Source organism: Acanthochromis polyacanthus, chromosome 3 (assembly GCF_021347895.1).
Source record: "Acanthochromis polyacanthus isolate Apoly-LR-REF ecotype Palm Island chromosome 3, KAUST_Apoly_ChrSc, whole genome shotgun sequence".
Lineage (NCBI taxonomy): Eukaryota > Metazoa > Chordata > Actinopteri > Pomacentridae > Acanthochromis > Acanthochromis polyacanthus.
In genome coordinates, this window is record NC_067115.1 from 46,007,727 (window position 1) to 46,022,889 (window position 15,163).

At 42.9% G+C, this 15,163-nt stretch overlaps 1 protein-coding gene across 1 annotated transcript in view; it reads right to left on the reverse strand.

The window, feature by feature from the left end:
• The window catches only part of commd1 (copper metabolism (Murr1) domain containing 1), a 23,609-nt gene extending 9,897 nt beyond the window's left edge, over positions 1-13,712 (reverse strand). The window contains exons 1-2 of the mRNA XM_022219891.2: positions 13,522-13,712; positions 11,137-11,427 (exon numbers count right to left, since the gene is read on the reverse strand). Of these exons, the coding sequence (XP_022075583.2) occupies positions 11,137-11,427; positions 13,522-13,695 (465 nt within the window). The 5' untranslated portion in view covers positions 13,696-13,712. The remainder of the gene's footprint in view (positions 1-11,136; positions 11,428-13,521) is intronic.
• Between the last annotated feature and the right edge of the window lie 1,451 nt (positions 13,713-15,163).

A 15,163-nucleotide genomic window follows, 5' to 3' on the forward strand; every position in this document is an offset into this window, starting at 1 on the left:
TGGAAGCAGTAGAAATGAGCTGTGCATCTTGGAAAACCTGGTAGTTTGGGCATGGCTGATTAAGGCCAGAGCAGGAACGAGGAAAGCTGACCCCTGACTTGTACTGGCTTGAGCGTCATGGTGGAGGTCTGCTGGGAGTCACTACGCTCAAAACATCGATGCAACAGACACATACTCGCTCTCTCAGACAGCAACAGATAATCTGCGTGGGACATCTGGGGCCTATAGCGTCCATAGCATTTCACAAACCAAACAATAAAAATGTAATTTTCAATGGTTTTCCCTAACAAATGGATTTCCAACATTTGGCTTTGACGTAAACATGAAAATAACTTCTTAGACCAATCAGTCATACACAGCATAGTCAAAAATAAATCCATCAGCATGCTCCAGTCTCTCACTGTAGAGGCAGGATTACCCACAAAGTATGGATTTAGGTATTTATCTGATACTACACAATAATGCAGCAACAAATCATCAACAGTAATCCAAAACAACTAACAAACTGCCAGACCTGTGGCTTGTAGGTTAACTTGTAGAAGATATGAACATGTTTATACACATGAATCTCAACACACATGATCATACATGTCTGCAAAAAAAGGTCAGAATATCTCCATTTAAAGTGATGAAATATTTTCCTCTTCATCAATGATAGATAATGTTGTCAAACAAGAACTGCAGTAATAAACACTTCCCGTTTTCAACTGATTGTCTTTACAGGCCAGAATAATTCACATTCATCTGTTGTGTTTTTCTCTACAAGTTTTAGAACCTCCCTATGTTTAGTGCCTTTAATAACATATGTTGTGACCTTAGGCTACATAAATAAGAAAAGTGCTCAGAGAGAGCAGTACTCCTCTAAGGATGTTCATTCCCCCATACAGCATTGTCAGAAATGCAGCATTTGTTTATTTGTTACTGATGATCAGAAATCACAGCACCATAGAATACACACGTGGACAAAATTGTTGGTACCCCTCAGTTAAAGAAGGAAAAACCCACAATTCTCACTGAAATCACTTGAAACTCACAAAAGTAACAATAAATAAAATTTATTGAAAATTAAATAATCAAAAACAGCCATTACTTTTGAATTGTTGATTAACATAATTATTTAAAAAACAAACTAATGAAACAGGCCTGGACAAAAATGATGGTACCTCTATAAAAGATTGAAAACTATTTGACCAGAGTGACATGATTAACTCAGGTGTGTCATTTAATTGACATCACAGGTGTTTCCAAACTCATAATCAGTCAGTCTGCCTATTTAAAGGGAGACAAGTAGTCACCCTGCTGTTTGGTGAAAAGGTGTGTACCACACTGAACATGGACAACAGAAAGCGAAGGAGAGAATTGTCCCAGGACATCCGAAAAAAAATGATAGACAAACATCTTAAAGGTAAAGGCTATAAGACCATCTCTAAACAGCTTGAAGTTCCTGTGACAACAGTGGCTCATATTATTCAGAAGTTCAAGACCCACGGGACAGTAGCCAACCTCCCTGGACGTGGCCGCAAGAGGAAAATTGATGACAAATTGAAGAGACGGATCGCTCGAATTGTATCCAAAGAGCCCAGAGCAACCTCCAAAGAAATTAAAGGTGAACTCCAAGGCCAAGGTACATCAGTGTCAGATCGCACCATTCGTCGTTGTTTGAGCCAAAGTGGACTTCATGGGAGACGACCAAGGAGGACACCACTGCTGAAAAAAACTCATAAAAAAGCCAGACTGGAATTTGCAAAAATGCATGTTGACAAGCCACAAAGCTTCTGGGAGAATGTCCTTTGGACAGATGAGACCAAACTGGAGCTTTTTGGTAAGGCACATCAACTCTATGTTCATAGACTCAAAAACCAAGCATACGAAGAAAAGAACACTGTCCCTACGGTGAAACATGGAGGAGGCTCAGTAATGTTTTGGGGCTGCTTTGCTGCATCTGGCACAGGGTGTCTTGAAAGTGTGCAAGGTACGATGAAATCTGAAGACTATCAAGGCATTCTGGAGAGAAATGTGCTGCCTCGTGTCAGAAAGCTTGGTCTCAGTCGCAGGTCATGGGTCTTCCAACAGGACAACGATCCAAAACACACAGCCAAAAACACCCAAGAATGGCTGAGAGAAAAGCGTTGGACTATTCTAAAGTGGCCTTCTATGAGCCCAGATCTGAATCCCATTGAACATATGTGGAAGGAGCTGAAACATGCCATTTGGAGAAGACACCCATCAAACCTGAGACAACTGGAGCTGTTTGCTCATGAGGAGTGGGCCAAAATACCTGTTGACAGCTGCAGAACGCTCATTGACAAATACAGAAATCGTTTAATTGCAGTGATTGCCTCAAAAGGTTGTGCAACAAAATATTAAGTTATGGGTACCATCATTTTTGTCCAGCCCTATTTCATTAGTTTGTTTTTTTAAATAATTATGTTAATCAGCAATTCAAAAGTGATGGCTGATTTTGATTATTTAATTTTCAATAAATTTTTATTTATTGTTACTTTTGTGAGTTTCAAGTGATTTCAGTGAGAATTGTGGGTTTTTCCTTCTTTAACTGAGGGGTACCAACAATTTTGTCCACGTGTGTAAGTCCATCTAATACAGATGTACCAACAAACAAAAGGACCTTGCTCTGAGCACAGGCGTGAGTTCTGCATGTGTACGTTATGTACGGATACCGAATCACGTGACCTAAACACGTATGTCGCGGGCGACAGGAATTGATGGGACTCAGAAACACCCCCACAGTTTAACCAGCTGTTCCTTGTATGATTCTGTTCCCACCACTTAATCAAATGTAGAGCTGGAAGAGAAAAAGTGAAATTCATAGACTTAGGTGAGCATTGTAAGTTGGAAACATTTCATGAGTTGTGTTGACTTAATAATGTTGCTAATTATGTCAGCTTAATATTTTATATAATTTCAACTTGAATTTCTGCAATAACTAACTTAAAACAAAAATCCGGTTCATTAAATTGGTTTAATGACTTAATTCTTTTCACCTTGAGTCCGCTCAAACAGTTTTGTTGCTGAATGAATTCATTTCATGAAGTGAGAACAAAAACAGAAAAAAATTTAATTGGAGCAACTTAATTTTTTAACAGTTGTCAACTTAAAAATTTGTGTTCATAACTATGATAATTAAGTTTAGAAGACTAAAAAATTCCTTTTCAATATTGTACAAAAGCAGTTAAAACGACATCATTTTATGTGTAATCAACTTAAAACGTGTGTTTGTGCCACCATTCATTAAGAAGATGAGAATTAAAAGCCTTTCTAATGGAGAGGAAAAGCTACTTCACTTAACTCATTATTAAGTGTTGGTTAAAGTGAATCTCATTAGACGTTACCACAGCCCAAACAGACTGATGCCCCCCTCCATGGCAAAGCCTGGCTGTCACACATGTTTGGTAGAACCCTCCTCAGAACAGTCCTGATCATACAAACACGTTACACGTGTAAACACGTTAGCATGTTTCCACCAAAGATGGACTTTGTTTCATAATGAAAGTCCCCAGTAGCACTGCCTCAGCCACATTATCCTCTGGGAGGGGCTTTAAAACTGTTTGGAGGTCAGGACACAGACTGAGGTCATTTAGCTGGTTCAAGGGACTGAGGCTTACTGAACCCAACCAGGCCTCCAGCCACATCCAGAACCAGTCATCCAGTCACATCCAGAACCAGGCCTCCAGCCACATCCAGAACCAGTCATCCAGTCACATCCAGAACCAGGCCTCCAGCCACATCCAGAACCAGTCATCCAGCCACATCCAGAACCAGTCATCCAGCCACATCCAGAACCAGGCCTCCAGTCACATCCAGAACCAGGCCTTCAGTCACATCCAGAACCAGTCATCCAATCACATCCAGAACCAGGCCTCCAGTCACATCCAGAACCAGGCCTCCAGTCACATCCAGAACCAGTCATCCAGCCACATCCAGAACCAGGCCTCCAGTCACATCCAGAACCAGGCCTCCAGTCACATCCAGAACCAGTCATCCAGTCACATCCACAACCAGTCATCCAGTCACATCCAGAACCAGGCCTCCAGTCACATCCAGAACCAGTCATCCAGCCACATCCAGAACCAGGCCTCCAGTCACATCCAGAACCAGTCATCCAGCCACATCCAGAACCAGGCCTCCAGTCACATCCAGAACCAGTCATCCAGCCACATCCAGAACCAGTCATCCAGCCACATCCAGAACCAGGCCTCCAGTCACATCCAGAACCAGTCATCCAGCCACATCCAGAACCAGGCCTCCAGTCACATCCAGAACCAGTCATCCAGCCACATCCAGAACCAGGCCTCCAGTCACATCCAGAACCAGTCATCCAGCCACATCCAGAACCAGTCATCCAGCCACATCCAGAACCAGGCCTCCAGCCACATCCAGAACCAGTCATCCAGTCACATCCAGAACCAGGCCTCCAGTCACATCCAGAACCAGTCATCCAGCCACATCCAGAACCAGGCCTCCAGTCACATCCAGAACCAGTCATCCAGCCACATCCAGAACCAGTCATCCAGCCACATCCAGAACCAGGCCTCCAGTCACATCCAGAACCAGTCATCCAGCCACATCCAGAACCAGGCCTCCAGTCACATCCAGAACCAGTCATCCAGTCACATCCAGAACCAGTCATCCAGCCACATCCAGAACCAGGCCTCCAGCCACATCCAGAACCAGGCCTCCAGTCACATCCAGAACCAGTCATCCAGCCACATCCAGAACCAGTCATCCAGCCACATCCAGAACCAGGCCTCCAGTCACATCCAGAACCAGTCATCCAGTCACATCCAGAACCAGTCATCCAGCCACATCCAGAACCAGTCATCCAGTCACATCCAGAACCAGGCCTCCAGCCACATCCAGAACCAGGCCTCCAGTCACATCCAGAACCAGTCATCCAGCCACATCCAGAACCAGGCCTCCAGTCACATCCAGAACCAGTCATCCAGTCACATCCAGAACCAGTCATCCAGCCACATCCAGAACCAGGCCTCCAGCCACATCCAGAACCAGGCCTCCAGCCACATCCAGAACCAGTCATCCAGTCACATCCAGAACCAGTCATCCAGCCACATCCAGAACCAGTCATCCAGTCACATCCAGAACCAGGCCTCCAGCCACATCCAGAACCAGGCCTCCAGCCACATCCAGAACCAGTCATCCAGTCACATCCAGAACCAGGCCTCCAGCCACATCCAGAACCAGGCCTCCAGTCACATTCAGAACCAGTCATCCAGCCACATCCAGAACCAGTCATCCAGCCACATCCAGAACCAGGCCTCCAGTCACATCCAGAACCAGTCATCCAGCCACATCCAGAACCAGTCATTCAGCCACATCCAGAACCAGTCATCCAGTCACATCCAGAACCAGGCTTCCAGCCACATCCAGAACCAGTCATCCAGTCACATCCAGAACCAGTCATCCAGTCACATCCAGAACCAGTCATCCAGCCACATCCAGAACCAGGCCTCCAGTCACATCCAGAACCAGTCATCCAGTCACATCCAGAACCAGGCCTCCAGTCACATCCAGAACCAGTCATCCAGCCACATCCAGAACCAGTCATCCAGTCACATCCAGAACCAGGCCTCCAGCCACATCCAGAACCAGTCATCCAGTCACATCCAGAACCAGGCCTCCAGCCACATCCAGAACCAGTCATCCAGTCACATCCAGAACCAGGCCTCCAGCCACATCCAGAACCAGTCATCCAGCCACATCCAGAACCAGGCCTCCAGCCACATCCAGAACCAGGCCTCCAGCCACATCCAGAACCAGGCCTCCAGCCACATCCAGAACCAGGCCTCCAGCCACACTGGAACCTGCCCTCTGTTAAGACGTTACAATGCTTCAATGATTGTTTGTTCAACAATCTTTGTCTACTGCACAGCTTTTACAGTATCTGCAGCCACATGGATGTCAGTCCAGGCAGAAATGCATGTTTAAAGTTAATGCTGACTTTATGTATAAGCATCCACAGGATTTCTATTATTCTGTGTTTAATTAATGTCTACATAATTGTTTTTTAGTACATATTCTATACTAGAGTATACAATACCATAACACTGCATATGCAGTAATAACAACAGAAAGGTTATTTTCAGTGCTGTATAATAAAAAGCATTCTTCTATGTTTTACAGTAAATAACACAGCTGGAGCTATTCATCAGCTGTGGTACAATAGTGTCACTAAGAAACACGTTAAAAACAAGTTTGGTCTACATCAGGGGTGTCCAACATGAGGCCCACGGGCCAAAAACAGCCCTACAGAGGGTCCAGTCCAGTCCTCAAAGCGTAAGACATTAACTGCAGATTGGAACTTTGTAAAATTATAAATTTAAAATCATTTCTAGACCCTGACAAGTTTTTTTGATCAGAAAGAAAAATACTAGACTGTTCTTTTGTCACTTTTTGTCTCATTTTTGTCATATTTTGTCTTTTTGTGTTTTGCTTTATTCATCCTTTTTGTCGTTTTGTGTTTTTTGTCTCATTTGCGTTGTCTATGTTTTTAGTCATTCTGTTTCTTGCTTGCCATTGTCTCATTTGTGTCATTCATGTAATTTTTTGTCTTGATTTTGTCACTTTGTAACTTTTTTGTCTGATTTCTTTTTTGTTCTGTTTCATTTGTCTCATTTTGTTTCTCACTTTTGTCGTTCTGCATCTCATTTTTGTAATATTTTGTCTTGTTTAGTTGGTTCAAGTCTTTTTTTGTCTGACTTTTGTCATTTTGATCATAAAGTAAAATACTGTATCGTTCAGTTCCAGATATTTATGACTAAACGTTGTGTTCCTTTGTAGACTCTGTGATCTGTAGGGCAAAATGTGTAAATGACAAACTGAGGCATAATGTTGTTGAACTTGAATTTATATTGCTGAAGAAATTCCAGGTTGTTCATAATGTTTGTACAAAGATAATTCCTTAAATGTGAACTTGTTTGTACTAAAACAAAGGAAGCATTAGGAGTTGTGGTTATTTATCAGTTATTATGCTGTGGACTTGAAATCAAATTGGCTGAAATGAGTTTCACACCCCTGGTCTACATGTTGGCAAAACAGAATTTTTTGGTGTAAACTTTGTCTTTTTTCTAATGTGAATACACCACCTACAGAAATCACAGTTTGAAGTGTCTTAACCCTTTAAGCGCCAAAGTCACAATATTGCAACAAACAACTTTGCTGAATATAACAAGCCACAGCTTCAAACATACTGCCTCATGCAGTTACTACTTTATACCAGGAGATGGCGGATATCTGGAACTTCAATCTGAGCATCAGTTGTGGGCGTGTTTTCATTCAAAGTTTAGGAGTTTATAGAGTTTGAAAACCGAGGAGACGAGACTCATAGTCGGAGCGTAACAGAGCGCAAGACGGCACATTTTAGAGTGAGAAAACTCACCGTACCGAGAGGTCTGCTCAACGCTGACAAAGTACTTTGTCAAGTAATGGCTTACTCATATTCTGAAGAGGAATATTCACCCTCTGTTCAGTCGTCCACTGAGACAGAAAGTGCTGCTGCGTCTGTGCGTAACGGCAGCGGGTCGGTGCGCCATGACAGTCCACGAGCAGCACATACTGGAGCCGATGGTTTGCTTCACGGGGTCTGGGGTGGCAGGAGGAGACGTGGTGGGTGTAGCAGGGGTGGTCAAAACACCGCTAATGGTGAGGGGGATCCAAAAAACCGCGAAAATAGCAGCAGACGCCGGAGAAAATGCAGTGATAATAACGGTGGAGGCTGCAGTGGCGTTCACGGCCCGTCGTAAATGACGAAGATGATGGCTGGGTTTGCTTGACAGATGAGGAAGAGAATCACAAGTGCATCAGACATTTTGATAAGCCTGTTGGGTATCGTGGAGACAGGGATCTGACAAATTCTGAGCCAAACATCTTGATCGATAAACATCAATAAAGTTATGTAATCCATATGTCCGCCGCCTGGTGACGTCATAATATGCAAATTAGATGAATGAATTTACTCCCATCACAACCTTCAGGTCATACTGATGATTTTTCTCATTTACAGTTTGTCTTTATCTCTAACCATTTTCAAGTTACAACCTTTTGAAAAAAATGATATAAAAACTAAATATTTTATTGACAAAACTCTTGTGTCTAAAGGGTTAAGCAGGTTCAGCTTTTAACCAGTGACCAACTCATTGTTCCCCAGCTGGAGTTATTTGTCAGTTTTTAAATTTCTCATTTTTAGTTGACTATGTGCTTAATGCATGTTTAATGTCACCAGCAGAAACTACTTCTCAGGAGAATAAAAGCAGCCAAACATTAATCAGCGACTTTCTCTGTTTCTCTAGCTCAGGCATGTCCAAAGTCCGGCCCGGGGGCCAATCACGGCCCGCGGTAGGATTTCATACGGCCCGCAACTTCGGTCTTATAATGTATTATTTATGGACCGCTAGCATTGTCTAACAGAATAAATAAATCACAAAACTTAAAATGTAATTCCTCCTTTCACCACTTGGTGGCAGCACCACTTTAATGCTATCTGGCTCTGCATCCTTGGCGAACACTTCTCTGCTCATTGCTGCAATGGTGACTGCAAAGAAAAAGAGGAAAGTTGACAGTGAGGGCCACCACTTTCAGGAAAGATGGGAATTACAGTACTTCTTCACTGAAGATCGAGGCAATTGCATTTGTCTTATTTGTCAAGAGACTGTTGCCTTGTTTAAAGATTTTAACATAAAGAGACACTACCAAACTAAACATGCTAACACATGTGACAAGCTAACAGGGAGTGACCGCGCTGAAAAAGGGAACCAACTCCAAGCTGCTCTGGCATCACAACAGCGATTCTTCATGCGGGTCTGTGAGTCAAAGGAAAGTATCACCAAAGCAAGCTACGAAGTGACCATGTTAATAGCTAAACATGGCAAACCTTTTACTGAAGGTACATTTATCCAAGACTCTGTCAAGAAAATGGTGGAGAACGTTTGCCCAGAGAAGAAGCAAGAATTTATGAATGTTTGCCTGGCACTTAACACTGTGGCACGGAGAGTCGAAGACATATCATCAGATATTCAGAGACAACTGGGGGAAAGGGGATTGGCTTTTGATTATTTCTCATTAGCCTGCGATGAAAGCACCGATGCATCTGACACTGCACAGCTCTTGATTTTTTAAGAGGAGTTGATGACAACATGAACGTAACAGAGGAGCTGCTTGACCTCCAAAGCCTTAAAGGCCAAACCAGAGCAACGGACCTTTTTCGTTTCTGTTTGTGAAGCTGTTGATGATCTGAAACTGCCATGGAGTAAAGTTTCTGGGACCATTACCGATAGTGTGCCTGCCATGGCTGGTGAGCGAAGTGGACTGTCCACACTGATCTGCAATAAAGTCAGCGAAGAAGAAGGTAACGCTATTAAACTTCACTGTATAATTCACCAGCAGGCTCTCTGCGCCAAACATCTCAAATTTGATCATGTTATGAAACCAGTGGTAAAGGCAATCAATTCTATTCGCTCTAAAGCTCTACACCACCGACAGTTTCAGCAGTTCTTGCTTGACATTCAGGCTGAATACGGAGACGTAATATATCACAACGATGTGAGGTGGTTAAGTCGGGGGTCGGCAATGTACCAATTTTTCTCTCTCAGACAGGAAATTGGACGTTTTTTGGGTGAAAAGGGGCAACCGATGGAAGAACTGTCTGATCCTGTATGGCTGGCAGATTTGGCTTTTTTGGTTGACATAACGAAGCATCTGAATGTGCTGAATGTTAATCTGCAAGGACAAGATGCAGTGGTGAGCCAGCTGTACGCTCACATCAAGGCCTTTGGAACCAAGCTGCAACTTTTCCCAGAGCCACTTGTCCCAAACGGAGCCCTGTACCGCGCACATTCCAGCTTTGAAAGAGGTCATCGACAGTTTCCCACAGGACAACATCGGTGCGCAAATGATGAGTTTTGCAACAGCTATCGCATCTCTTTCTATGGAATTTAACAAACGCTTTCAGGATTTTGCAGTTATTGAAAAGGACGTAGCTTTTCTCTTCTCCCTTCTCCGCGGACCCTGATGATGCTCCTCCACAGCTGCAGCTGGAGCTCATTGAGCTGCAGGGTGATGATGAGCGGCGCGGTAAACACCAGCAGCTTTCTCTTGTTGACTTTTATGGGCAGCTGGATAAAGGCAGGTTTCCAGAAATGCGAATATTTCCCAAGAAAATGCTGAGCCTATTCGGCTCCACATATTTGTGTGAGCAGACATTCTCTGTCATGAACTTAAACAAGAACAGACTGAGGTCAAGACTAAGTGACTCCCACTTACGGGACATTTTACGTATCTCAACCACTTCCCGCAAACCAGACCTGGCCTCTTTACTGAAATCCAAATCTCAGTACAACCCTTCTCGTAAGTGTCAGCAAGTTATTGGTTTCTTTTTCAATCTGAAACTGAATGTTTTGAACGGTAATATCTGTCACTATTAACAGTGAAAAGCCAAAAGCATACTTATGCACTTGGACTTATGGCACTTTTTTTTATTACACATCTTGAATAAGATTTGGTTATAACTGTTGATGTTGTGTACCTGTAGATGTGACACAAACTATTACTCTCTGAAAGATCTTGTAAAAGACAAGAGCAAAATTCACTTGTTTTAAACTTTAATGAGAACAGACAACTTTGCATTACATATAACTCCTGTTTAAAATGTTCATGAGGCAAAGATGTTTATCAAACTCATGGAAATTTAAGGTATTCCATACAGTTCAATGTTATCTGACTCTCCAGATATGAATTAAAGGCAGACTTGTGTTTTTAGAGTTGTTCATGTCTGCTTGAGTGGCTTATATTTGGTTACACTGCCATTTGTAAAATAAAGAGAATTGTGACAATGAAAATTGTTTTATAATGGTGTACATTTGCATGTAACTTCTGTGCTTAAAAAAACATCAGAAGGAAGTACTGGCCCCCAGGCATCTTCACTTTATCAAATCTGGCTCTCTTTACAAAAAGTTTGGACACCCCTGCTCTAGCTGCTACTGTCAGTGTTCTCTCTGTGATCCCTCAAAATGCTGCAGTAAAACAGTGAGGCCAAATTGATCTGTTCAACTCATCAGAGCGTAAAACTTGCAGACTTTAACAGAACAAACCAGATGTCAGCCTCACCTGTCCCACTTTGCCGAGCTCCAGCTCCATCAGGGCAACCGGGCCGCTGTGGGCTGCATCCCCACGGCTGGTGGCGGTTTGGAGGTCCACCCTCCAGGAGAGGCCTCTGAGGCTGGGCTCCCAGCGGCTCTGGGCCAGCAGGCTCTCCCTCACCCGAATGCGCTGGCTCTTCCAGAAGCGGGAAAGGGCAGCGGCCTGTTCCACGCTCACACCTCCACCGCCCTGCTTCTTGGTCTGTGCCGTGAGGAAGGCCTCCAGCTGGGCGTGGTCCATGTCTGCTGTGGCGATGGACTGAGATGGAGGAAGAGAGCGGCAGGAGCATCAGGTAAGGTGTAACACAGTCAGAGTTCTATGTTCTGCACATCAAAACAGTGACTGACCACTGTCTGTCAGGAGCTTTAAAATAAAAATATTCACGCACCAGATATTCCACCAACTGTATGTTTTGTTTACCTATTGAAAAGTGATAAATGTTCATATAAAAAAGCATTTAATAGAGGATGGGGGGGTTGACCAATGATTGGCCTGGCCAACTGTAAGATCAGATATTTAGTATTTTCCCATTATGATTCTGGATGACATACGTTAACTTAAAGAAGCGCTACCCTAGCTCTGATGCAGCTGCAGTCCATCATCACTAAGGCGTTTGCTTTGGGGTTAATTTCACATCTTAATACAATTTCTACTTGATTCTATATCGTGTTTTTGATTCACTAGTCATTGGTACCATATCAACCCTGACAAAAAAATGATTTTTTTGTCACCTAATCTTTATCACACATCCCTCCACTCATTATTTACACACCGTCTAATCCTCTGTAGGGTGATAGGGGCTGGAGTCGACCCCAGCTGGGACACCAGTCTATTGTAGGACAACACAGAGACAGACAACCAAACACACTCACAGACAATTTAGAATCACCAATTAGCCTCAATATGTTTTCAGACTATGGGAGGAAGTTGGAGAACTCAGTGAAAACCCACACTGAACAGGGACAACATGCAAACTCCACGCAGAAAGATCCCATGCCGAGGCCAGGAAGAGAACCGAAGATCTTCTATTATATGAGGCAATATCGCTAACAACCAGGCCACCTGATACCAAACAATTCTGACCAAATTCCATGAAAATATAAGCATCAATAACTACCATGAGTTTCAGCACAGAGTAGCAGCAGCTCCACTTAACAAAATCAAACACTGTCATCCTTATACAACCAAACGTGACTGTTATCACCAGTGTTGGTCTGCTGTGTTTGATCAGGTCAACACCACGTCTAGCAGCAGATTACAGAGCGCTCCATGCTTCCATCTGCAGACAAGCTTTGTGGAGATGCAGATTTCCTTTTCCAGCACGACTTAGACTTGCACACACCATGAAAATTACAACTACATGGTAATGGTAATGCCCTGACCATTACTGTGCTTAACTGGTCAGAGAACTCACCTGACCTGAACCACAGAGGAGGAAGATGAGAAACACCCAATCCAAAAAAGTACAGACGAGCTGACGGCTGCTATCAAAGCATCCTGAGCTTCAGGAACACCTCAGCAGTGCCTCAGGTTGATCACCTCCATGGCACATCGCACTGATGCAGTAATTCTTGGTGAAGGAGCTCCAACCCAAGAAAGCACAGCATGCACAAATCAACTATTACTACTACTATTCAAAAGTTTAATTATTTTTATTATACTTTTTCTTTTGATTGATCTTAGAAAATATGCCAATAATTTGAGATAGTGGATTTCTACATTTTTTGAGCTGTAAGCCACAATCATCAAAATTTTAAAAACTTTACATTTTATTAATGTAGAATAAACGAAAACTACTTTGAATAAAATTAAAAATCAAGGACTTTCTCTGTATATTCAATTTTTTGAGCTGCATCAGTATGAATGCTTTTTATCTGGATATTGTGTAGTTTTAGGCAAAGTCAAAACCCGTAAATCAACGCTTGCGTCGCAGAGATCACTGAGCCCAGAGCACAGACTGTATGTCCCAGAGGTGATCTGTATGTTCGTGCTGCCCCCTGCTGACAGCAGTGGAGACATGCAGGAGGACAGGAGGAACAGATGCCACACATCACTCAACATTCATATTTCCTGAAAACCTTTCATTCTGCTCCTACATTTCTTTCAAAATCTAGTTTTTTCTTCTTCTTTTAATTTTTTGGTTAATCTTTGATCGCAGCAGCACTACAGCTTCTGCTAAACGTCCAAACTGTACAAAACGGAAGATTAAAAAACACAAACAAAGCATAAATGCATGCTCACAATAAGCGACCATTTGCGTTTTCAGGAGTTAAAATTCTGCTGCTGTTCAACACGCAGATTAAAGGCTGCAGCGCAGCTAACACTTCTGCCCGACCTGAAGACTTTTATTACCTTTAGGAGGCCTTTCATCTTTTCGTGCAAAGCCCTGAACTCCTCCTGCGGCAGCTCGGGGTACAGCTCCGTTTTCAGTAGCTCCTCTGTGATGTCGCTGTTGTTATAATACACTTTCTGAGCTATTCCATTCAGAAGACCGCTCAGGGATTTCGCTGCGTCTACGTCCGCCATGTCTGCGGGTCACTGTGGTCACGTGAGGCGGATGAATCCCATCACGTGAATTCCGCCGCAGGGTGGCATTGTGGGAGTTGTAGTTTTATGGGAGTTTTCTGTTTCCACTCAATGTGTTCGCGCTGAGGAGCTCAAAAGCTGAGTTAGAAACTGTAAATCTGCATTTTATCTAAACCATTTATTACATGGTAACAAAGCACAGGGTTTTAGTTTATTTATTACTGACTTGTAAGTGTGCTCCTGACATGATTAGCATTTTTATGTAGGAAATTAACGTGATATGCTATACATTCTATATATGTGCTATTTCCCCTAAATGTATTAAAAGCCATGCGATTTATTGATTTACATTAAGTTCAATGCTGTTCTGTATTTACACAGAATATGGCCATCATGAGAGACAACTTTACTTATGCTTCGTTTCAAATTACTGGAGAGAGAAAGATCAACAAGTATGATATTTAGAAACCAGATGTATGAGGGTACTTCAAAAGTTCTCAGCTTCAGCAGAAAACATCACAGGTGAAAGACAGTTCTTGGACTATTTTTCAATATAATCTACTTTAGCTTCAATACACTTGGTCCACTGATGGTCAAGCTTTACTTGTCCTTTCACAGAAGAAGGTGACATATAGACCCTTTATTTGTTTACAAACATTGTGACGTTTTTTGTGGGCGGGGCTTATGCTGGAGGCAAAAGCGGAGCGAGACGTCAAGCAGGACTGGGAGTATTTAGTTTGTGCTGGGAGTTTGCACGGCAAACTCGAGCATTTTTAACCCGTTAAACTTAAGTGTACCGCCGGCGGTACACTTACTAATTTGCATAGGAATTTAAAGAATGTCCGAAGGCTGCAAACGCGATTATATAAACACTATACGCCGATGGAAAGCTTAGATTCTCATGAATCCGCCAGTATAAACCACTTTCAGATGTGATTACCACAGCGGGTAATATAAACACATTTGTCAGACAAACAACGAATATCCATCCATCCTTTCTCTGTACACGGCTTCAACGTACACAGCGCGACTCACATTTCCGGGTTCATTATTACACACAGATAAAAAATATTCCACAAAAAACGGCCATAATCCAACCTTGGACATCCAGACGACACAAGCCAGTAAACTATTTTGTCCAAAACATGTCCTGAAGTCGGCATATAATCCACGAATCGGTCGTTTTCAAGGAAATGCACCTCGCGATGCGCGTCCAATATTCCCTGTATTTCTCGTCATATTTAACGGGTTATTGTTTTTGATTGTATTTTTTCTGTGTCTTGTTGTGTCCTTGTTCTTATGGTGTGTGTATTTGGACCCAGTGTCTGGAATAAAGCTGAATTGAATTGAACTGAATATTTTTTATTTACAAATAGAATATTAGCGATTTCTTTGTACTGAAAATGGCTGGAATTGACTGCAGCTGATCGTCTCTGTCCAGTCTTTTCGCCTCAGTGCATTTAACCAC